The sequence below is a fragment of the Juglans regia genome, chromosome 3 (genome assembly GCF_001411555.2).
Source record: "Juglans regia cultivar Chandler chromosome 3, Walnut 2.0, whole genome shotgun sequence".
NCBI classification, from domain to species: domain Eukaryota; kingdom Viridiplantae; phylum Streptophyta; class Magnoliopsida; order Fagales; family Juglandaceae; genus Juglans; species Juglans regia.
The window spans coordinates 14,566,922-14,592,943 of record NC_049903.1 but is presented as its reverse complement, the minus strand read 5'-3'; the positions used below and the strand labels follow the sequence as shown (position 1 = coordinate 14,592,943).

Genomic DNA, 26,022 nt, shown 5'->3' with positions numbered 1-26,022 from the left:
TTATCTTTCCAATTTGTTAGACATAAATTCAAATATTTGTATGAATCTGTCATAATACTTTTTGAGTTATTTTTGCATACTCCTTCCTTCCGCACTCCACTAATGTGATTGACTAAAACAATTATTTTATATTAAAAAAAAAAGTGACAAAGCCAATCACATTAGTAGAGTACGCAAAGAATATGTAAAATTAACTCTATATAGAATTTTGTTATAATAGTAAACAGATACTATCAATTTCAAGTGAAATGAGGAAAATTCTATTCCCCGAAACATGCAAGTAATTATATTAACTACTTCCGAGTAGTTAATATATACGCCATAACCCAACTCAAAGACTTCTTTCAGGTGTGCATATAAATTAGAAGAAGAATAAGTTAGATGTATTAGAAGGTAAAAGCATTTAAAGAAGGGAAAGGTAGGTGCATAATAATAGAAACGTATAGATAATGTCCAGCCCAAAGATAACTTCCAACAACATATCTGATCAAATGTTGGGACCTGAAGATGACATTAGAACTTCTATGCCGACACCGCTAATTTCCATATTTTCCTCCTTTTATTTGGTCTCACATATTCATTTCTCATTATCTATAAATAAATACGTTACCCCCCACAAGCTTACTGGGTTCTCATAAATTGTCAATAGACATTATAGGAAAGCGATTTGTATCAATTTCTATTTACAAATGGATCCCCTAGTAATTAGAGCTTTACTAAACCAAGCCTATAGGGAAAAAATATTGAACTTTAAACCTAAAAAGCATGAAGAAGGGTTATGGAAAAAGGTCTTATGTATTCAAAGATCTTATGCTTTCATATTGAAACAAATAATCTTCGATTATATTGACCTATCTCGATGAAATGCATGCATATTTCTTATGTCAATAGAGGGAATAACATATTTTATATGACACGTAAGAAAGATCTATTGGCAAACTTGGGCCTGCCACGAGAGGACCAGTTATGTTTAGTTTATTTCAAATATATTACTGCAATTAAAAAAAAAAACAAAATCGACCCTTTTCATGTAGAGATGCAGGAGGGGTCAGAACCACCACCGCCCCACTATAAATAAGTAAATAAATAACCATAACTTGTGCTCTTGAAGATAAAAAGGTTCAAATTTGCTGGCATTGGCTCCTCAATATAAGCAAGTCCAGAGCGTCAGACTATTATGCCAGTGGCCCAATCAAAGTGACTCCCACGGAAAGCTGGAATATAAACAAAACGATACCTACAAAACAAAGTCTAATTTGAAATGAGAATGAGGAAGTCTCTGATGACTGATTAACATTGTGCACATCACAAGGACACTAAATGGAAATGAAAACAACAAAACCAAGGCTATTATATTCCAGGGACGTATTATTAAAGCTCAGAAGATCATCTTCATATCCGAAACAGAAACAGAAAACAAAGCATGACAACGTGAGTAGCTGAGAATGAGCAACAATTTGAGAAGTCATTTTCATATTGAAAAATATGATTCTGGAATACATCGGTGAAGGAATATCATTTATTGAATGTCATCTAAAATATGTATGCAGGCTACAACTGTTGCAGCCACAGAAAGCTCTTCTACCCCAATGCCAGTATATCCTATCACCACAGCTACAATCCTACAAAACTTTATTTTTTATAAGTTTTTTTAAAAGTAAACGATTAAATTAATAAAAATAGACTTAACCAAGTACACAATGGTATACACGAGTTAACGCCTTTCTATGAAGAAGAAAAGGAAATAAGAAAGTCATGAAGGCCAAGGCCATTAAAATTTACAGCTATGGCCCATAAAAATAATGTTCTAACAAGAAGTGATCTAAGTTCCTCTAGAGAGCGTTCATTGTCTTCAAACGTCCGGTCATTTCGCTCTTGCCATAAGCACTACAAATAGGCATCATTTTCCACACAGCTGTGATTTGTGGAGCACCTCCTAGATTTGTCCAACTGGCCAAGAACTCAACCACTGTGGCGAGCATGACTCAAGCTAGCTCTAACCTGCAGAACACATCATCCCATAGAGCTCTAGCAACCTCACAATGCAGTAGAAGATGATCCACAGTCTCACCATTTTTCTTGCACATACAACACCAGTCTACTATGATAAACCCCCATTTCCATAAGTTATCCATCGTCAAAATCTTATCCAAAGAGACTGACCAAACAACAAATGCCACTTCAGGAGGCGCCCTATTTCGCTAAATCCTCTAACATTGGAATTGATAGTCTTGCAATTGTGTGAGAGACTTATAGAAAGAGCGAACCGAGAATGTACCTTCACCTGCGGATATCCACCACAACCTATCAGCACCTTGAATGTTTTAGGCTCATGGAGTATAGAAGATGAAAAAAATCTTCAAAGCTACCAATTTCCCAATCTTGAACAGCCCTACTAAAAGTTCACGTTCCATTGGACTTGATCCCAAGATATCACCATAACATCAGCCACTGAGGCTTCTTTTTCGCAAGCAATCCTGAAAATTGAGGGGAATGAATCCTTAAGGACGTTATCACCACACCATAGGTCACTCCAAAATTTAATTCTAAAACCATCTCCCAACATAAGTCTAGTGTGATGAGTGAAAACCCCCCACCCTCGTCTAATATGCTTCCAAACTCTCACTCCATAAGCCCCACTCACTTCTTTAGCACTCCCCCTAAAAAAAAAACACACCTCCATATTTCAACCACCGACTTCCATAAAGTTTCCGGTTCCATAGTGTATCTCCACAACTATTTTCCAAGTAAAGTCCTATTAAAGATCCTCAGATTTTTAATTCCCAACCTACCAGAAGAAATTGGAGAGCATACCTTATCCCACTTCACCAAGTAGAATTTGAATTCATCCCCCATACACTTCTGGCATTGGGAATAGAGATAAGAAATACGTTGGTAAATTGGACAAAGTGCTTTTGATTAAGGTGATCCTATCACCTTTCGACAAGTACAATTTCTTCTAACCAGCCAATCTACATTCAATCTTCGTAATCATTGTATCCCAAATCGATTTAGCCCATGATGCTACCCCCAACGAAAGACCAAGGTAATTCATGGGAAGAGAGGAAACCTTACTTCGAAGAATGTTAGCCAACTGCCAGATGTTGTGAACATTACCAACTGGCACCAACTCTGATTTGTCGAAGTTCACTTTTAGACCAGATGTCGCTTCAAAACAAAGTAAGAGAGCCCTCAATGCTCACATCTGGTTTTGTTCTGCCTCACAAAAAATCAATGTATCAACTGCAAACAATAAGTGAGAAATGTTAAGAGTACCCCCATTGGGGTCACCAACAGAGAAATTAGCCACAAAACCACTGTTAACCAAGGCCGAGATCATTATACTAAGCGCCTCCATAACTATGACAAATAAAAGTGGGAACAAAGGATCCCCTTGTCTTAGGCCTCACAAGCTATTAGGTCTGCCATTTACTAACACTGAGAACTTCACCGTTAAAATGCATCATCTGATCCATGAACATCATCTCTCCCCAAATCCACACCTCCAAAGCAAGTAAATAAGGAAATCCCAATTCACATAATCATAGGCTTTCTCCATATCTAACTTACATAAGATCCCCTAATTGCCAAATTTTAATCTATTATCTAGAAATTCATTTTTATGAGAACTGAGTCCAGAGTTTGCCTACCCCTTACAAAAGCATTTTGGGATTTCGAAATGATCTTTCCCAACACCTCCCCTAGGCGGTTTGCAAGCACTTTGGATATGATCTTATACACCCCATTTACAAGGTTAATGGGTTGATAATCTTTCACTTCCGTTGCCCCAAGCTTCTTAGGGATAAGTGTAATAAAAGTGGCATTTAGGCTTTTTTCAAATTTTCCAACTGAAAGAAATTCCTGAAACACCTTCATTAAATCCTCCTTCACCACATCCCAACATGTTGGGAAAAATGCCATAGAGAAACCATCAAGATTGTGCTTTATCTTTAACCATTTCCCTCACCACGCCATGAACCTCCAACTCCTCAAAGGGTCTCTCTAACCACGAAACACTCTATGACTCTATGGACTCAAAGGCAAGTCCATCGAGCTTTAGCCACCATCCCACCTATTCAGTAAGTGTTCGAAAAAATCAGCAACATGCTCTTGAATCACAAGAGTCTCTGTACAAGCCACGTATTAGTTCTCCTATGAGAGTTGGTCACTCTATGGAAGAACTTCGTACTTCGATCTCCTTTTTCAACCACAATGCTCTGAATTTTTGCTACCAAGAGATCTCCTCCAATAAGATAACCCTCTCTAGTTCTAACACTTATTCTACCTTCTGAGATAACTCTTCCAAGGAAAGGACTCGGCCCTCCTGTATCCTTTCTAATTCTTGTATCTCCTCCAACATAGACTTCTTCCAATCACCTATATCACCAAAGGATTGAGTATTCCAAAGTTTTAAATTTTGTTTCAAAGCTTTCAGCTTATTGGCCAAAATGAAACTAGGAGTACCATGAATCTAATATGAGTACCACCATTGCCTAACCCTGTCCACAAAGCCTTCAGTTTTCAGCCACGTATTTTCAAATTTAAAATACCAATGCCCTTCTTGAATAACAACCATAATCCAGCAAGATAGGAAAGTGATCCAAACAAATGCGAGGCAGCCTTTTTTGACATAGATCCAGAAAATGACTTTCCCACTCCGACTAGACTAAAACTTTGTCCAATCTAGACAACGTATGATGATTGGATCACATATATACTCCGCCAATGAGAGGAAAATCCACCAATCCCAAGTCAAAAATACACTACGAGGATTCCATCGTTGCAAGTCGCATCCTACTGTATCCTAACCGTTCGCTTGGGAACCTTATAACATTAAAATCACTACCTATGCACCATGGTGTTTCCCACCAACTATGAACTCCCGCTATTTCGTCTCATAGAAGTCTTCTATTGCTATCTGAGTTTGACCCATAAATAAGCGAACGCCCACAAAAAACTGTCTTCCACATTCTTAAAGTAACATGCCACTGTGTACTGGCCAATGAATTCCTCCATTTTCTCTACCAACCTTCTATCCCACATAACTAATATACCTCCTAACTCCCCATCAAATGCTAAATAAGCCCAATCCACATATGTATAGCTCCATAAACTTCGAACGATTTTTCTTGTAAGGATAATGATAGATTTACTATTTCCTACCACCCATTTACTACTTTTATTTTTTTATTTTAAATTTTTTTTTACTTAATGGTTAAGGAAGTGACTATTAGTAAAGTCGTATATTTTTTTAATTTTTTCTTAATGATTAAGGATGTTAAAAATACTTAAAATAAAATAATAGTAAAATAAAATTTTCAAATACACTATAGAATAGTAAAAGGGTGATAGGAGGGTAGTAAGCCTATCATTATCCTTCTTGTATTATGTTTCAACTTAGTTCCTTGTAAACACACAATGTCCACCTTCCATTCACGAAACAAATTTTTCACCTAAAGACGCTTATTAGCCTCGTTGAGCCCTTAGACATTCCAAGAAATAACTTTGGGCTTCATAAAGACGATGCTATTCCCTTCCCTTTGGATCTTTCTTTGCTTGAGCTACCCTTATAGTTTAGAGACCAAGTTAATCTCTTGAGCTCCCTCTGTTTTTAGAACCTGATTTCTTCTGCTGAGTATGACCAACTTCAATGGCTGTAAACAAAGCCATGAATTGTTCTTCAAAACTCTCGCACTCAATTCCCATACAAAGTTGTATTTCCTTCACCTTGTGTAAAACCAGAGACGCTATTCTAACCTAGCAAAAAGCCATTCAAGGGTACGGGCTCCCCAGCCATGTCTATCTCGTCCCTAGGTGTCCATTGTGACTTCAACGACACCCCCATCTCTTCCTCAACACAGTTGAACCTACCATCACACTCAAAGGGGTCAATTATAGGCACTAATCTGAGAAAGCCCCTCTGTGACTTCATCTGTATTCTCAGCTTCAGTAAACAACACATGGGCCACTTCTAGATGCTACACAACCTTCTCCAGCGGGGAAACCACCTGGGTCACAAGTGAGGACTCTCCCTTGTTGTCTGTCTTGATTGGGCCTGGAATCCGACGTCAGATGATGCAGCATCGACAAGATCCCTTTCCAATTCTACCGCCATCAACTCTCTCTCTATCAAGTTCATCGTCTGGGCCATCGTCGACGATTTCGCGACCATGGTCTTGTCTATCGGGACCTTTTCCAACGAGGTCAGGTGACTCCAGCCGGTGGAAGGCCCAGCCACACTCCCCACCTCTAACTCTCCACAAGGGTTGAATACCCACCGTGGCCTTCCCTCTATCTTCCCCCAGGGGTTGAAGCCCAGATCATGGCCCCCCTGGCACCTTTAGGCCACCTACCCTTACATTCTCTTTTGACAACCCTACTGCCCAAGGCCCAACAGATCGTGCCAAATCCTTTGGGTCCTTATTAATTCCCACGAGTTGAAGCTCAGCTTGACTACCCACAACCATATGCTTATTAGGCTCAATATCATTTCTAACTTCTTAGCTCAGGCCCACAGCCTTATCCTCCTCAACGTAGCGTATTGGAGCAGCCACTTTCTCCTGCAGATCTGTCAATTGGGATTGCATGTCGTTCAGAGTACTGTGAATGCCATTGCCTTCCAAAGCGACAATAGGCCTGCCACCGCCACCCTTCCAATGCGCACGAACTGTACCAGTGGTTTGTTAGGCCACATCAGTCACCTAACCTTGTTGCGTCTCATAGTGGTTTGCTGTTGAGTTCTACCACCGCCAACCTCACCACGCGTATATTGTTCTCGGGATTGCACCAGTGTTGTCATCTGCACCAGGGCCTCCTTGTACGACCAACTTTGTGTTTGGGTCCCCACCCTCGACGGTCTCTATGATACTCCACCCATGTTACGAAATGCGATCCACTCCCTCAATGCATCCACCATCCTCCTCCAACCCTGCCCCTCCACATCTTCCGGTATAAAAATAAAATTTTGCCTTCCACCCCCACCGTACTCTACTAACGCCATGAAACGGCCATTGGCATTTGAGCACCTATGTGCAATGAAACTTCTGGCACCCTTCCCTGATGTGGTGTAAAAATCTTTCATCCCCCTCCCCCCTTCAAACACTCCTCCAATGCTTTTGCAAACCATTGCACTGTTACCATCCCAAGTCTCACTTCCTTCACTATCTTCCAACTACTTTCTGTTATGAGCAAGGAGCTTCCTTCCTCAAAACAAATGCTTTCGATCCTATAACTAGATTTCTTCTGAACCCCATCCTACTCTGCAACCCCTACAACTCACTGCTCAGTCGTGATCTCACCACTTAATCCCACCAAGCCTCATCGGAGTTTTTGGTTGTAAAGAAACGTTGGTTGTATGGAGAGAAAACCTTTTTCTACTTATAGATGTCCTGCAAAACTTGACTAACCTATTAGGGCCTTTCATACTCCATAGACATGGAAAGAAGTACTATAAGCTTCAAACTTGGTTCGGGCACTTTAAAAGTTCCTCTCACTTTCATGGCCCTATCTAGCCAACAACCAAGTCCAGTGAACCACTCAATCCAGCTTTGAGTTGAAATATTGGACGGGAAGGAGATAAGAGAAAGAAAAAAGATAGGAAAAATTTTTTTTGATAGGTAATAAGTAATTCATTGATAGAAAGATAGGCATAGCCCAAGTACACTAGGGGTATACAAAGACATACACCTATTTAGGAACTAGAAACAGTTAAAAGGAAATCATGGAAGCTGGAACCATTGAAATCTATAGCAATGGTCCACAGAAACAAAGTCTTCCAGAAAAACTACGAAACTCTTCCAAGGAACGTTCATGATCCTCAAAAAGTCGCTCATTTCGTTCACTCCAAATACACCAGAAAATACAAACAGGGACCATCTTCCATACGGCTGCAATCTATGATGTCCCAGTGATCCCTCTCCAACATGCTAGAAGATCAACCACCCTGTCTGGCATTACCCATGCGACTCCCAGTTTGCTGAAAAAATAATTCCAAATACCTCTAGCAAACTCACAATGTAAAAGTAGATGGTCCACCGTTTCACTACTATTTCTACACAAACAGCACCAATCTGTGATGATGAAACCACGTCTTCTAAGCTTATCAATGGTCAAAATCTTCCCTAAAGCTGCTGTCCATACAAAGAATGCTGCCTTGGTTGGTGCTTTGCTCCTCCATATGTTCTTCCAAGGGAAATTATGCCTTTGTTGCATGGTAATAGAGTCATAGAAAGAACTTACCGTGAATTTTCCTCTCCTAGCAAATCTCCATACCATGGCATCTTCATTTGTGGCTGCAATAGCAGTATTATACAGCAAATTGAAAAATTCCACCAGAATATTCACTTCCCAATCATGAGCCTCCCAAGTAAAAATAATGTTCCACTCTTGGGAACTTTGATGAAGTATCTGCAGATCGGCCACCATGGCTTCCTTATCCCTTGCAATGCTAAAAATTGTTGGATAAGCATCCTTCAAAGCTGTGTCACCCACCCACACATCCCTCCAAAAGTTGATCCTACTACCATCCCCCAAGCACAATCGAGTATTACTAGCAAAAGAGCACCAAACCTTACGTATGTACTTCCATAGTCCCACTCCATATGTCCCCCGGACCTCTTTAGAACACCAACCCCCCCGTTCACTCCCATACTTCGTGTCAATCACCTCTTTCCATAAAGCTTCCCCCTCATAATTATAACACCGCAACCATTTACCTAATAATGCCTTGTTAAAAGCCCTCACATTTCGAACCCCCAGCCCACCATCCCTCATAGGAGAGCAAACCTTGTCCCATCCCACTAAGTGAAACTTAAACTCATCTCCTATGCCACTCCATAAAAAATCACGTTGAAGCTTCTCTATTCTTGTTGCAATGCTAGCGGGAAGAGGAAATAAAGATAAGTAGTACGTAGGAAGGTTGGATAAAGTACTCTTAATAAGTGTAATCCGCCCCCCTTTTGATAAATACAACTTTTTTCATTCGGCCAACCTACGCTCAAATTTTTCCAGCACCCCCTCCCAAATAGACTTGGCTTTGAAAGCAGCCCCCAATGGAAGCCCAAGGTACTTCAACGGCAATGAAGAAACTGCACAACCCAATATGCTAGCCAACCCCCTAATATTGCTTACGTCTCCCACTGCTACCATCTCTGTCTTGGCAAGATTAATTTTCAGCCCAAATACAGCTTCAAAACAGAGTAGGATGGCCTTCAAAGATTGAATATGTCCTACATTGGCCTCACAAAACAGCAAGGTATCATCTGCAAACAAAATATGAGAAATAATGGTAGGGCCATATGAAGCACCCACTGAAAATCCTGAAAAAAATCCTCCCCCTACTGTTGCCGACACCATCCTACTTAGTGCCTCCATTACTAGAACAAATAAGAGGGGTGATAATGGATCACCTTGTCGTAGTCCCCGCGAACTGTTAAAGAAGCCCACAGGATCACCATTTACCAAGACCGAGAAACGAACCGTAGACACACAATGCCTTATCCACATCCTCCATTTTTTCCCAAAACCACATCTACTCAACATGTATATCAAGAAATCCCAATTAACGTGATCATATGCCTTCTCCATCTCTAGTTTGCATAGAAGACCTGGAACTCCCGACCTAATTCTGCTATCCAAACATTCATTGGCAATAAGAACCGAGTCTAAAATTTGTCTCCCCCTCACAAAGGCATTTTGAGATTTAGAGATAATCTTTTCCATGACTGTGCTCATTCTATTAGCAAGAACTTTTGACAATATCTTATACACGCTGCCCACGAGACTAATCGGTCTAAAGTCTTGTATCTCCCTTGCACCGACCTTTTTTGGGACTAGAGCAATAAAAATCGCATTTAAGCTTTTTTCAAATTTGCCATAAGTAAAGAATTCCTGAAAAACCAGCATAACATCCTCTCTTACCACCTCCCAGCAAGTCTGAAAAAAAGCCAAAGTGAAACTATCCGGGCCTGGGGCTTTATCTTTGTTCATTTTTCTAATTACTAGCATTACCTCTTCCTCTTCAAAAGGTCTTTCCAGCCACGTCGTGCTATTTTGATCAATGCCCTCAAAAACTAGGCCATCTACTGTAGGCCTCCATGTATGAGGTTCTGACAACAAATTTTCAAAATGGCCAGCCACAAAATCCTTCAACACGACCTGATCCGAGGATGCCACTCCCTCAATATTCAAAGACTCTATAGAATTAAACCTTCTATGTGCATTAGCCATGCGGTGAAAAAATTTAGTACTTTAATCCCCTTCTCGGAGCCATAGAGCCCTTGACTTCTGCCTCCAAGAAATCTCCTCCAATAAAGTCAATCTTTCAAGTTCAGAAACTACTTGCTCTTTACGGTTGTTTTCGACTCCTACACCCTCCAAACTTTGTAGCTCTTGTGTCAAGCTTTTCATCTGTAAGGTTACATCACCAAACACCTGTTCATTCCATATCTTCAAATGCATTTTCAAAGCTTTCAATTTCCTGGCCAACACATTGCTCGGATTGCCCTCAAATAAATAGGAGCTCCACCATTGTCTAACCAAATCCACAAACCCCTCCTTTTTTAACCACATATTCTCAAACTTGAATGGCCTTCTACCCCCTATGATTCCACCACCATCAAGCATTACAAGAAAATGATCGGAACAAATTCTTGGAAGTCTTTTCTGGCTTACAACTGGGTATTGAAGTTCCCATGAAGGGGAAATGAGAAACCTGTCCAGTCTTGACCAAGAAAAATGGTTAGACCAAGTATACTCCCCTCCCATTAGTGGTATATCCATAAGGCCTGACTCAAAAATGAAATCTGAAAAATCCACCATAGCTTGATTTTGACGTCCCTCCCCTGATCTTTCACTGGCAAATCTTGTCACATTAAAATCTCCTCCAATACACCATGGAACCTCCCACCAAGAACAAAGACCAGCCAACTCATCCCAAAGCATCCGCCTTTCACTATCTAAATTAGGACCGTAAACCCCAGCAAAGGCCCAAAGGAAACCATCGTCTATATTTCTAAACAAACACCCCACCGAAAACTCCCCCACAAACTCATCAGAGCTCTCCACCACCCTCTTATCCCACATAACCAAAATACCTCCCGAGGCCCCCATCGAGGGTAAGTCCAACCTACATATGGGCAGCTCCATATGCTCCTAATAATGCTATGATTGACAAGTTTCAACTTCGTTTCCTGCAAACAAATGATGTCTACCTTCCATTGCCTTAATAAAGCTCTTATTCTAAGGCGTTTATTAATCTCATTCAGCCCCCTCACATTCCAACTCAATATTTTGGGCTTCATTTATCACCTATACCACCCCTCCCCTTGTTTCTTCCACGACTCACACTCCCCTCCTTTCCATCATAATTAATGGACCACATCAGCCACTTTAACTCCCTATCTTTTCTTGACCTTGCACCATGCTGACCTGCCTCTATGGCTATAATCAAAGCCTTAAACTGCTCTTCATAGCCCACACATGAGATCCCAAAGGGTCCAAATAGCTCTGAAGTTCCTCTACTTTTTTCAGGACCCAATCCGAGGAAATACTAGGAGGAACCATATTTAACAGAGTAGGATCCTCTCCTACAACCTCCTCCCCCTCAGAAGAATATTTGCAAGGGTCAAATAATGTCAACATACCTTCCCCTTCATCTCCGTGAGCCAACTCTTCACTGGCTCCTTTAGAACCGAAAGCCATATTTTCTTCCCCCCACTGCTTTAACTGTGTCTGAGCCAAGAAAGATGGTGACCCAGGGCCTGCCGAAGGAGATTGAGACACCCCATGAAGAGGTGACCCTCCCCGAGCAACACCAGCACCAACAACAGCATAAGCAGGTTCCTCGCCATCTGTATTGTCTCCCACCACCACTTCCGGCGGCTCTGAGGCCACCACCGGACCACCACCTGAGGCGCCGCTGGCCATCGACCCTGTCTGTGCCGGAGCCAACTCAAGACTCGGGCCTGAAGTGGAAGATTCGGGCCCCTCCCTCAAACCCGAAATCCTTGATTTCGGGCCTTTCTCCTGCCAAACCCGAAGTGGCTTCTGTTCAGGCCCAGCCCATTTACAACTTTCTTCCCCTTTAAGTCAGCCTCTCCTTCCTGGCCCACCCTCCCAGCCTGAAGCCCATTAGTCTGAATCTGACCCACCTTTAATTTCCCATTAGTCTTAGGCTGCTCCTGAGGCCCTCTTGGTGCGAAGCCCATAGACTTACCCAAGCCCACTCCCAGCCCTTTAGACCCCTCTGCACACCGTATCATCCAAACTATATTTGCTTGTAACAAATCCACTTGACTTTTCATTTCCTGTAAGGCACGCAACACACATTCCTCATGTAGACCGACAACAGCTCTGCCTTCTACCATCTTCGTCTGATCATCTACAGGAACGGCGACACCCCTTTGCAGGCCTACCCCTCTTGAACCTGTTGATGTGTCAGAGTGATGGCTAACCCAACCACTACCTGTGGACTGCAACACCTCCCTGTAAGTCCGAGAAGGAGGCTGATATGGAGGCAGAGGAGGACCTGCACTAACCACCTTCAGTGCCTCCACCATCTTCCTCCACTATCCTCTGGAATGAATAGAAAATTTCGATCCCCATATTCCATCAACGCCATAAAGCAACCTCGTGAGTTAAGACGACGCTGAGCAACATAGTCCCTATCACCATCTCTATGAGCAGAATAATACCCCTGCCTCCCAGCCTTCAAGCTATCCTCCAAAGCATGTAAGAACCACCTTGCTGTGCCTATCCCCAGACTAATCTCCTTCACCACCTTCCAACCTTTCTCTATTATATGGACAAACCTCCCCTCCCTTACTATCTCAAAAGCCTTGGATTCAATAAGCACTAGTTTCAAAGGACCCATAACTCACCCGTCTGAACTTAAGACCCAACTGGATTACAAGATAATCAATACGAGGAACTACCACCCTTCACCCAATCATGAACACCATCCTAAACTAACCTCACTCGAAAAAGAATACTGAGAAAGAATGTGTACGGAGAGAATTTTCTCTCTCTACATACAAGTCTGGTATAAGGTGCTTTCACATAACCAAATAAGAAAGATAGGAAAATTATCTCTATATTTTCCTTGGTTAATTAATACGGAGATAATTACATTGTTTATAAAGAGGAGTGACACACTCTAATATGGAAATAAATAAATGGGAAACAAATGAAAACCCAATTCTAGAAAGAAATCAAAATAAAATCAGCCGCATTTACACTTCGAAGTCGGAGAAGGATTGAAGAGATTATAGTATTATCATGCTCACCAAGAAATGACCCGAAATTGGATCTTGGTTAATTTGAGATCAGAAGTTTAGTGGATAATGAAACTAAGTAAGGCAAAGAAAACTATGTTTGTGGACAAACTCATATGGGTTCAATGAGAAGTTTCAATGGCCAGTGCAATGGGGTTTGTGGAACCAAGCATTTCTTTACAAATGTGCCTGAAAATATAAGCCGACTGCTTAGAGTAATAAATTTTAACCTTTGGAGATACTTAATTCTACTAAGACCGAACTTAATTATGCTCAGTTTATTTATGTTGATGCAAGTGTGGATTGATTTTTCTTCCTTTCTCATTCTCACTTCTCTTTCTAAAGTTTTGTGTTCATCCTAATTAAAGCATTAGAAAGTCATGTTTTCATCTTTTAAGGATATCGACTAATCGTTAATTTTTTCAATTAAACTCTTGTCAATAGAGTAATTCCAATGGAGAGTTTTATTTTAGGGCTCACAGTGCTCAAAGCTAGTGGTCAAAGTGTTCACATTAACTAGAAAGTCTAAAAGAATATGATATTTCAATGCAAAGCAGAGGAAGGTCTTCTTCCTGTGCTGGTCTCGCATTTTCCAGACATCAAAAGACAATTTGTACAGAAGGTGAAATGACATATGAATTTGAAATAAAAAACACTTAGGCCCCATTTGGATAGTGAAAGTGTTTTATCTCATCTTATCTCATCATTACAATTTTTTCAAATTTCCACACAAAATATAATAAACAATTGAGCTTTTTCAAATCCCAAAACAATAATAATATTAAAAAATAATATTCTAACAATATTTTATTTAACTTTCAACTTTCATCTCAACTCATTATCCAAATGGCACCTTAGTATTCCAAACCCTTTTCATTACTATTATTGAAGACCTTGGCTATGTATTTTCTACACTTCTAACAATCCAGATGGAGCACATTGTCTTCCATAAATTTGTAAACAACCTGAATATAACTTCACCACGTAAGCCCTTAAACCATTTATTATGGCATTTATATAAGCAGGTGCATGCAAAACAAAAATCAACAGCAAAGATGATGAAGCATATTTTTAGAAAAAGAAAAACATATCACTGCTTACCTTAGGCATAGAAAAAACTGAAAAAGGTCCTCACAAAGACAAGGAGGGAAATGAGTGTCCCTCCAAAAAGACATGCTCGGAGAACCATTTCCCTCTTCCATGGGCTCAGCAAAGTGAAATGGCTTAGGGTCACCTCTAGAAGAGATTCTCCATCCAAAAAGTAGACCTGATAAAATTATTACAGTTGAGAGAAACAAATAGTAGGGTCATAATAGGCCAGAATACAGAACATCATTTTGGTCTTCCTTGAAATGATCATTTTGGGTGATGCTCTCAACAAAGTATTATCAAAAATGTGTTTCTGCACGTCTTCAGACAAGTCTATAGAGGGATATTGTTTAACAACTCCTTTTGGTGATATTAGTTCACGACCTAGAATGGAAAATGAAAACCTTCCTTGTCAGTTAATATTTAAAGGTATTAAAGATATAGGCTAATTGATAATTTACATCATGACAAGATCTTGTTTAAAATCAGAAGAGTACTTCCCCAAAAGCAGGGGAAAAGAGTGAAAAACATGCACCACTAGTCACCAATCGTATCTATACCAGCTTAATGAGATAATAACTGCAACTATGTATTTACCCACCATTTGGATTGAATCCCATAAAACCTTATGCCATGATCACCATCATAATCCCATCTCTAGTTACCTTTTTCACATCCACTACTCAGATCACAACATCAATCACTTCTCCCAAACCCATCAACAACGTGCAATTTTCACCGTCCACATTTTATTTTGTGTCCATCACTATTACCAAATTTTGAACCGCCATTCCATTCTTCTAACGACCCAAATCAAACTCATTTCAAGCCCCCACCCCCCTCCCCCGGGCCGCCATCAACACTCACTGCAACTGATTTCCAGTCCTCCCATCTCCGATGAGAAAGACATGAACCAATTCCCACGATTGATAAGGCTTAAAAATCATCCAAATAAACACACATCTTTCAAGGCACTGAAAGGAACACCGATCTTTCCATAATGCCGCATCAAAATCCAAAACCAAAATTTTGAACAATCCAATTAATTAAAGCAAAACCAAATCCCCAAAGAGTTCAATCAATTGATGGGTGTCAATTCTATAGGCATTTTTGTAATTTGGAGTCTTGCTATATCCACTGACAGTATTATGAGAGAAAGAGAGAGAGAGAGAGAGAGAAGATGAAGATAATGATAAAAATAAAGATCATGAGATATAAATCGTTCTTAACATGTTTTCAACCTTAATAGGATACTCTTGAGTTTTAACTAGTATAAGCAAGTATGACATCAAAAACTTTCTGTATATTTTTCATGACAAGTATTGGAAATGGGAGATATTGCCAGTTATTTTGCACTAAAACAAGCCACATAGAGATGTGGCTTGTTTTAGTGCAATACCAACTGAGGTCAGGTTCCCTAAGATATATGACTAAGAAACATCGATATCCAACCAAAGAGCATATTAAATTAACCCATGGGAATCGGGTCAAACTATTAAATGAAACAAACTCTCCTTATGCATGTATAGACCAAATATGTGACTCTCAGAAGCTGACTTGAAGCCCCAAACACATAGAAGAAAGCAACAACCGGTTAAAACAATATGCAATATGTAAAAATAGGTGGAGGGATCACCATGATACAATGCAGCATAGATTCATGAAAGACCAGCTTATTATAATGTTATGGCTATACAACACCTTTACAGGCTCAACAATTCCTTTCCCTCAACAAATTCCACCTCATGCATAAAAAGTACAGATTTCACATTTTTTGGGTGAGAGTTATGCCAGGAGGCAATGTTGTGATAATGTAAGATCATCTCTATCCGTGCACAGTGGGTGTGGATGAGTTTGGGTGGTGTTGGTGGTGGTGCTGTGACATTATTTTTCTGTTTTATAGATTTTAAGGAATTAGATCGGCAAGGTCAACCCAAGACAAGTACAAATCTCATATCATGTTTGGTTAACTGAAAACTGCACAACATATATACCTCTGCGCTTTTGTTTTAATGACCTCAAACCATATGACTATTGCATCACCTTTGTATGGTCAATTCAAAAACTAAATTTCATTTACCTACTTCACCTTTGTGTCAGTGTTTTATCTAATGAAAGTACAAACCAAGCAACCCAATGAATCTAGTGCTTGATGTTTATGACAAAGTAAAAACTTAATTTCATTTTCCTAGCTTCACCTTTGTGCGAGTGTTTTATCTAATGAAAGTACAAACTGAGCAACCCAATGAATCTAGTGCTTGATGTTTATGGCAAAGTCGTCGAGGAAATACGGACTTTAAAAAGTCAGAATTTGACAACCAATTAGTTATCAAGACTTTAAGCCTAATATATAACTGTTGTACCAAACTATATTAGTAAATAACCAGTTGAAAAACATTTTGACAGATAAATGTGAGGGTGTGTGTGTGTTGAAGCGTCTAAATACAATATAAGATTGATACAAGTACTTACTGGCAAGCTATTGAGAAGAGCTAGTGTTAGAGATACATGGAATGTGCACATCAGAACTCTTTCAAGTACATTTGGAAGACTAGTACCAAAACAAAAGGCCCAACGAGGTTGATAAGAAGTTAAATGAACCGAACTTGCCATGGATATCACATCACCAACAAAAACAAAAGTCCCATGACATTTGGCTTCCGCAAGATCAGAAATCTGAGAAATTGAAAATGAATTTCTTCCAAGTTGCATGCACTCTGGGGAAGATGATCTCAAGTATGTGATCTCAACCCAGCTCAAGCCTGGCATCCAAAGTGGACTTAAGCACGACTCATCCTAGGGACACCATCCAAAAAATTTTCAGCAGCATTAGCTAGTGTATGAAGCACTTCCTTGTTCCAAGCATATAAGACTTGAAAGTAGGAGAAAAGACAAACGCTTATTCAAACATTTCTTTACCAAAGAACATGTGCAGCTGCTTCCATTGGTTATTGTTGCCCATCCATCACCACATTTATTGAGCTTGACAATGTCCTTAGCATTCATGCAGTGGGTATCCTGTCTTCTCTTTGGATGACCATCTTCACTGCTACCACCATCTGACATTCTCATATCAAGACAGGGAATTTTTGCAAATGCAGTAAGATCATTAGGACAGGCAGATTGGTTGTCGACTGACAGAATCTTCTCAGGATCTTCTGTCATGAAATTGGGGACACAATATCCTTTTCTGCCGGTAACTCTCCCAAAGTCTCCATTGTATTTGGAGTGATTTGTAATGTGAAGTGACACTTCATCTATTAAAGCTGTCATCTCCATCCACTCTTGTGCATTATGGATGCGAACACCATCCAACGATATGATTAAATCCCCAGGAGACAAATACTGAGACAAAGGCGATGTAGACAATAAATCCAAAACCTACTCCATATGATCGTTAAAAAAGGGTAAAAATGTGTCAAAGTCAGCCCCACACACCTACTGATATATATAATGTGACACAACTAAATGCTGTACCAAGGGACATTCATTATGGATGTAGAAGGGACACAAGATCAAGGGCAGGAGGAATAGCACCAATCCACAACCTGCACAACACTAAAGAAAAAAGCTAAAAGGTAATCAGCATTTGATTTGGTAGCTTATGAACTAGCTAAAATATGAAAATCATACAAATCCAGAAATGAAATCAGAAGTTTAGAACCAATTACGTGCATAAGCCTAATTAAATTTATTTTTCTAGCATAAGATTTGATGCTGTCTCTCTCAAAAAGCCTTTTTTTTTTTTTTTTTTTAATAGATAACCAAAGATTTTATTATAAAATGCAAAAGGTATCGTCCAAGTTCAAGAGTTCAAGGGAAGTATACAAGAGAAACACCTAACTAGAAATAGAAAAAGAGACAAGAAAATCAGGAAGTCTCAGCTCATTAAAATCAATTGAAGCTGCCCAAAGAAACATAGTATTGAAAAAGAAAGTTTATAGCTTCCCCCCCCCCCGACCTTCTGCTCAGGACCATCAAACTTTCTGTCAAGTCTCAACACAAATGATAGTAGATGATGTGACAGTATCAGAAGTCCCATTCTGATCAACACTCCCACCACCACTGTAGTTCACATAAACAAGAGCAACAGTAATTTCCAGTGTCAACACATAAGTCGTCTGCAGAGTGGGTTAACCTTGTAAAGAGTCACACTATCAAATTGCTTCAATCTCATTATGTGATACCCCATATGATATGGATAAGGGTAGGTGGTGTATGGGATCCCACATTGCTTGGGAATGAGAAGTTCTTGCTCTTTATAAGGTTCCAATAGAGCTTTAATTGTATCATTGACTAGTCCTTTTGGAGTATAGGTCATGTGGTTTGGGTCTTCCATTGGGACGTTACAAATAGTATCAGAGCCTATCCCAACCAGAAATGTGGGACTTGAGCCGTGCCACCTACAATGGACAGGCCCGACGAGGACGTTGGGAATTTAAGGGGGGTAGATTGTGATACCCCATATGATATGGATAAGGGTAGGTGGTGTATGGGATCTCATATTGCTTGGGAAAGAGAAGTTCTTGCTTTTTATAAGGTTCCAATGGGGCTCTAATTGTATCATTGACTAGTCCTTTTGGAGTATAGGCCATGTGGTTTGGGTCTTCCATTGGGACGTTACACATTATGTGCATCTTTGATTGCATACTAGTTGTTAGAATGAGGCCTAGATTGTTCATAATACAAATATAGCAACTCAAATTGACATGCACCAAAATTACAGGTTACTACGATTTAATAAAGCCTATAAAATATCATATGATCTTACCACTGCATTGTGCCAAACACCAGCACAATATACACGAAGGGCAGTAAACTGTGGCAATGCTTGCAGCAACTCATAATCAAAAGCCACCAGAGCACCAGGAAATAGACCTGCAATAAAAATGGCAATGTACTCCATCTGCATGCCCTCACTGCTTTCCATTGAAACATTGCCAACGGCATGAAGAATAAGAATCTAGCATTCCACATATTTAGATATAAAGTTTTGTAAAAAATCAACTGCCATATCTTGCTCCATAATAAGTTCAATCATGTGTGTAAGAAGCTGTTTATTACACTAGATTTCCAAACAAGAAAAATGGAAAGAGATTGATGACTACTACAACTTAAGATTCACCAAAGACTCAGATTAGACTTTCTCAACACAAAACATTATTTGCCAAGCCTGCAACCAGACAATTCTTCTTGGAAGTGAGAAAAATAAGCATATCAAGTTGTTTTGCAGACAAAACTTAATACCATTTACAGAAATAAACCACCATAACCCACCTTACTGACCCTACTGACTTGGGCAGGTTTTGCTAGAATAATAACTACATTTTAATTTAAATTGACGACTAATTGATTTTACTCTCAGAATTAATGTGAGCATTGAACCATATATTTATATGGAAAGAATTTTTTTTTTTTATGAGTAAAAATATTATATATATATATATATATATATCAAAAAGAGTAACCAAGTACACTGAAGTATACAAGAGAACACCTTGCCCATAATAGAAAACCCCTAATAACCCAAAAAGCCCGTGAAAAACAACCCAAAATACACCAAGCCCGACCCCAACCCCTTGTTTCCCGTAGAATTAAAACTCTGCCCAAAAACCCCACCCCAACCCCTTGTTTCCCGTCTTCACAATGCCCTCCCTTTAGACTTCCCTCTAGTTGAGCTACGACCCTTAGCGTCGTAGTTGATTGTCATATGGAAAGAACTGATAAGCCACAAATAGAGTTTCTGCTATAACTAACCCAAACTATGTGATACTAAGACAATCAAAACTCTGTTACATTTTAAGAGTCCAAATAATGCAGGAAGAAGGCAGGAAGAAGGCTTTCACACTGAAAATGATGTATGAAAAAAGTTGTGATACCAAAGTGGATGTAGAGTTTCTGGAAAGCAGCTTGTATTAGGGTTTAGGGCAAGTTAGGGCTAGGATTTTGACATGAAAAGGGCTAGGGAGTAGAGTTTCAAATGGTGTAAGGGAAGGATAAAATTTAGAGATGAAACAAAGAGGAAAACCTTAGGCTTGGATGTTGGTTCTTAAGATGCGAACAACAACCCAAGAATAGCATTTGAACTTTCTTGGGTTATTTGGGAGCTATCTGATGAATGAGTAGTTGGGGTTCTTCACTATTGGATTTGAGGAAAATAATAAACGCAAAATCAGACCTGAAATTGGGTATAAAATTGCTGGAAATTTAAAATGAATTTAGAAGGAAGAAATTGGAGACAAACGTAGGCAGTAGGCATCAGACTTAGGCCCCGTTTGGATTCAGATATGAGTTGAGGTGATTTTAGATGAGTTGAAGAAAATATTGTTAGAGTATTATTTTTTAATATTATTATTGTTTTGGAATTTGAAAAAATTGAATCGTTTATTATATTTTATGTAGGAATTTGGAAAAATTATAATGATGAAAAGAGATGAGTTTCCAATCCAAACCGGGGATTAGTTTTCCTGGGTATCACACTTGGGTTTTCTCACACCCAGGAAAAGGGTTGCATCACACAATCCCAAGAGCAATCATAGCTGGAAATTTCATAGCCATCTTGTTCATTGAATAAAAACCATTACATTAATATATAGAGATGTCTAACATCCATCCCCAATCCCAAAACCTAATAACTAGTAAACCTCACAAATAAAACCTAATAAGATAATAAACCAAAACAAGATTCAATGTACTGATAATGGACAAGCTTAGAATGTTTTTTCTTAATGCTTATTCCATTGGTCGATTGTAATAGATTTTAATGCCATGAATACGTGACTTTCTTGTATATCTAGACTTTTTCCCGTGTACCTGGGCTCTGCCAACTTTTCTCATTAATACAAATCTTCTTTACCGATAAAAAAGCAGATCCAATGCCCTAAACTTCATTCTATACCCAAATCTATGAAAATTCGAAAACACTCCAAACTCCTATAATTGAGAAAATAGAATCAATCAAAACCAACTTCTCACCCTTTTTTATCAGTAAATAATATGACCTTCTCACCCTTACATCACCAAACCCCCAAAGCCTTGAACAATAAAAAATAAAAGACATAAAAGACACACAAGATCCATAGCTTGAGACTGTGTAATGCTTAGGGCATGCCCCTCATGGATTAGTTTATCCCTTGCTTTGATGGCAAAGAGTTCCTTTCTAGCTATGAAAGAGGACTAATAGAGGACAAAGGCACATTTCTGTACTTCTTTGTAGCGATAATTACATCAAAACTTGATGGCAAAGTGTTTTTTTAAAAAAATTTTGTGATAGTTTATAACCAAGTTAGCTTTGTCTACTAGCATTCGGCCCTATATTTCTATAAGAGGTGGAGGGAAAGGAAAAGGTAAAATAATTTTCAAATGATAACAGAGGTAAATAATGTCCATTTCATTTTGAAATTATCTCATTTTACAATACATGGAAAAATATAGTGCAACTCAACACTGATTATCTTCATCCATATTTCTTTGACTAACTAAAAAAAAAGCCTACCGTTTTCAATGTTGTATGTCAGATACTTATAACAAACGGTATAATGAAAAATTCCAAAAAAAAAAGGAACGGAACGAAGCTGACCATGCAGCGGCAAGAGCATGCCCAAATTCGTGCACAGTTACAGAAATCAAGGTAGAAAGAAATATATAGCCAGCATCGGCAAGCGACATGCTCAAACCAGAGACCTACGTATGCAGAAAATAGGACAGCGTCGTTTTGATTAATAATTCAGCATCAGCATCACAGCAACTACAAGAAGTTAACAACGACAAAGGAAAGAATCAAAATACTAACTGAGGGAGAAAATCCAAACAGTAAGGCGGTAGAAAGATTTCCGAGCTTTGTGTTTGGTGGGAACAGAAACAGGGCTTTGCCTAATTCCCAAAGGAGGATCTGGTGGGGAGAAAAATCAGTGAGCTGAGAACCGAGATTTCATTCGTCAAAGAAAAATTGGAAGACAAAGATTAATTCCTAAGCAAAGGAAAAGGTCCTGTCTGGTAGAGGCCATACCATAGTAACGCCAATCAGTGCAGTTAGGCCAAAACCGATCCCAATGGTAAACCATACTCTCAAATTCCTGTACGAATGAATGCGAGGCACAGTCAGTCAGTCAATACGTACTTAACAGTTTTCACAAAGTTCTCTAATAATACTAATAAGAAGACAAAGAAGGATTAATAACAACAGTAATATGCAGGGAAGATGCGAAAACCTGGCATGTCTCCGTCCAAAACGGAAAAGGGGTTGATTGAGAATAGAGATTTTATAGTCGCAGTACCTGTGGGAGTGGTAAGACATTCATATTGTCGATTGTATCACGGAAGGAATTTGAGATAAATTAGAGGGAATTTGAGATAAATTAGAGAGAGAGAGAGAGTGAAGTCTGAGATACTGACCAACAGGAAATGGTGTTGGAGAGGTTGGGGGTGGTGGCGACAGTGGTTGTACGAAAAGGCAGGAGGGAGGGAGTCTGAGATCGAGTGCGTGCCCTCCCAAACCTTCTCACTCGTCTACCTTCCATTTCCATCACTACAACTTCAGTCCAGTTTACTCCCCACTTCGTCTTCTTTCCTCATACGCACAGTTATGCACTGATCGTCTAGTTTCCTAGTCTTGTTTGTTTTTCAAAAACATCTCATCACATCTCATCTCATCTCACCTCATCATTACAATTTTCACAAATTTCTATACAAAATAAAATAAACAATTCAACTTTTTCAAATCTCAAAACAACAATAATATTAAAAAATATATTCTAATAATATTTTATTCAACTTTTTTAACTTTATTCTCAACTCATCTCATCTCATCTCTGAAAACAAACGAGCCAAATTCCATTTCAGTTAGCATTCCGGTTTAAATACTATATCAGCAATATTTCGATGGATATCACTACATTCTGATGTACCATTTCAAGATGAAAAAATCTTCTTTGCAGCCTACTGTTGGGAGAAGCCCCAACAAACTCAACATGCTGGATTGAAAAAAAAAAAACAAAATTTATGTGAGGTGTGTGGAGAGTGTAATGTATAGTAGGCTGATGAGTAGCATTTTTCTTTCAAGATAAGCTATATATTCCATTTTAGTTAGAGATGAGAGTGTGGCAGTATGTTATACATCACATACTTATTTTATTTTGATCATATTAAGTAATATATGACGTATTCATCATCATTAAATAATAAAAAAAATATAATAAATAATTATTTAATAATAATAAATATGACACATTATATTTAATAGAATGAAAGTAAAATAATAATATGGTGTATAAAATTTTCCTATATGATAATATATAAATACACTAGTCATGGAGCAACATGGTAGGCACATTTGGCTAATTGAAAGAAAAAAAAAATTTTGAAGAATAATATGCACAAATGACAAAAATGATATGACTTTTTACAAAAATGACAAAAATTTTGAAGAATAATGCACAGAAGTAAAAAAGTAAATTTTAGCAAGCATCTATGGATAATAATAAGTTAGTAAAATATAATAATTACATGTTGTTTGGATAGTACACAAAAAAAAAAAAGACTAGTTTGAAATAGACCATAGTTTGATACAAGTTTGTGAAATAAAGTAATATACACGAATTAAAATCTTAGGTTTTTTCTAAAAGTAGGATAGATGATGCAAACTTTTTTTCAGAACTTGAAAATACTGCTTGATTGGTTTGGGGGATAATTGATCATTATTTGTCTTTTCTATGGGATTAATTGAGAGCACATTGAATTTTTTGTGTCACTGTTGCTTGAGTTGATTAAGGTCCACACCGAGTTGATTAAGGTCACTCATTCTTTTTGTGAAATTTGTGTTACAATGTTCTCTAAATATAGCAAATGCCCATGTATGATATGAATTTGATGCTTGTGTGTGATCAATAAAAAAGTAAAGAATGTAAATACAGAAAATTCAAAACATGGTAAATACCACAACCCAACACTCAGATAAATGAGAAACGAAAGAGTAGAAACTTGTTGAGAAAATTGAAAAGACACACAAAGACACTTACCTGAGATTGTAAAGAAGACGATTTAAGATCTAGGCAAAAGAAAAGAAACAGTCTCCAAATAAATCCAAACACAAATGAAGGGTTTTAAAAGAAGGAGAGAAAAAACTTGATCTCAGAGAGAAAGAGAAGCTTAGCTAAGAGAATGAAAAATACCATAATGCAACACTCACATAAATTAGAAACAAAACCATAGAAGCTCGCCGAGGAAATCGAAAAGACACACAGAGACACTTACCTGTGATTGTAAACAAGATGATTTACGATCTCGCTGGGAGAAAAGAAATAGTCTCCAGATAAAACAAAACGCCAACGAAGAGTTTCAGAAGGAGAGAAAAAGCTTGATCTCGGAGAGAGTAGATTCAGTGAGAGACTGAAATGAAAAATACAAGAACCCAACACTCTGTCGTCCACACTCACATCAACCAGGGAAAAAATCCCCTCACCCTAACAACGTCCCATCATGAGACTGAAGAACAAACCAACAAAAAAGAAGAACCAAATCCCGCTCTCGAAGAACCAGTTATACAACCAAGACGAACAAGAAACGACAACAACAAAACCCATACTCAGTCACCCAAGAACAATATCACACTGTATGCATCAACCAATTAACAAAACACGGGGTCACAACCATAATTAAATACAAAAATAAAACATTAAAATACTTGATCAGATAGACTAATAGATATAGAAAGCAAAAAAAAAAAATAGAACATTAAAGGATTCAGTCAAACAGACTAACAAAAACAAAAGAAAAAAAAAAAAAACGAAAGAGATAAAACACAGGATCATAATCGTAATTAAACACAAAAACGAAACATCATAACCCCTCCCATCAACCAACCAAACCATCCCCTCACCCTGACTAACCACAATTGATGCACCTAAAGGAAAAAAAACACAAAATTCTAATTACACGAAACACCAACGTAAGCGTTTGATACAGGGGCATAAATGTGATAAAGAAAAATAGATGGAAAAAAAGATGAACAAAAATCATTGTTCATTAGCAAATAACTGCTTTTAAGGGCTCCGCCCCACCCTAGTGTGGTGGGGCGGATTACCACGTCTGCCAGATGAGGGGAGCGGGTGGCCCCGCCCGCATCTGGCACCCAAGGCAGGGGCGGGGGAGGGATAAGGGTGACCCCCGCCCTACATAATAATATATATAATTATATATAAGTATATATATATATATATAAAAAATAACTCAAGCATGAAACGACGTCATTTCATGCATGGGTTTTTTTAACTTAATAACAAATAATGAAACGACGTCGTTTCGTTATTTGTTTAGATCCCCCACCCAGTACCCATTTAAATCTCTCTCTCTCTTTGAGTCTCGCTCAGTCGTTCCCTCTCTGCAATCTGCATCTCCGTCGCCGTCGTCGTCGCCTTCCGTGGCTTTGTCTTCATCTCTGTCGCCGAAGGTAAGAAACCCTAAATTAAGGTTTTATTTTTTGTGATTTATATTTTATGGAATGGAGATTGGAGAAATGATAGAGTTTAATCGGAGATAAAGGATGAGATTTTGTGAATTGTATGCTGTGGAGACTTAATTGTGCATGTGGTTTGAATTGTTGATAATTTATAAACAATGTGTGATTGTGTGTGAATCTGTCCTTGTGTTTTTGACTTTTTTGGGT

At 38.7% G+C, this 26,022-nt stretch overlaps 2 protein-coding genes across 8 annotated transcripts; both read right to left on the bottom strand.

Annotated features, from left to right (window-relative positions):
• Positions 1-833: 833 nt before the first annotated feature.
• LOC108988814 (membrane-bound transcription factor site-2 protease homolog) lies at positions 834-22,968 on the bottom strand. Of its 7 annotated transcripts, none has more exons than XR_004801104.1 (12): positions 22,755-22,968; positions 22,571-22,636; positions 22,369-22,435; positions 22,153-22,251; positions 21,940-22,043; positions 19,132-19,279; positions 17,838-17,918; positions 17,280-17,741; positions 16,833-17,156; positions 14,373-14,538; positions 14,152-14,236; positions 834-1,251 (listed from the first exon to the last, which is right to left on the bottom strand). XR_004801104.1 is itself a non-coding variant. In XM_035688139.1 (11 exons), the coding sequence occupies exons 1-10, from the start codon at positions 22,883-22,885 to the stop codon at positions 14,374-14,376; spliced, it is 1,647 nt and encodes a 548-aa protein (XP_035544032.1). In that variant the 5' UTR covers positions 22,886-22,968; the 3' UTR covers positions 835-1,251; position 14,373. The 7 variants fall into 7 exon arrangements, 5 of the variants coding, with proteins under 5 accessions (XP_035544032.1, XP_035544033.1, XP_035544035.1 ...); XR_004801103.1 differs by having other exon boundaries at positions 834-1,237; XM_035688139.1 differs by lacking the exon at positions 14,152-14,236 and having other exon boundaries at positions 835-1,251.
• Positions 10,249-11,109, bottom strand: LOC118347981. The gene has a single exon (XM_035688693.1). It carries the CDS (start codon positions 11,107-11,109, stop codon positions 10,249-10,251), a length of 861 nt encoding a protein of 286 aa, XP_035544586.1.
• Positions 22,969-26,022: the final 3,054 nt, after the last annotated feature.

Excerpts from the sequence above, each read along its gene's own strand:
- LOC118347981 (XM_035688693.1), bottom strand. The coding sequence starts at position 11,109 with ATGGGGGCCTCGGGAGGTATTTTGGTTATGTGGGATAAGAGGGTGGTG.
- LOC108988814 (XM_035688139.1), bottom strand. The coding sequence starts at position 22,885 with ATGGAAATGGAAGGTAGACGAGTGAGAAGGTTTGGGAGGGCACGCACT. Across the intron at positions 19,280-21,939 it reads CATGCTCTTGCCGCTGCATG|TGAGGGCATGCAGATGGAGT; the intron begins GTCAGCTTCGTT and ends AATGGAAAGCAG. Across the intron at positions 17,919-19,131 it reads GTGTTTGGCACAATGCAGTG|TGTTGTGCAGGTTGTGGATT; the intron begins GTAAGATCATAT and ends TTTTTTCTTTAG.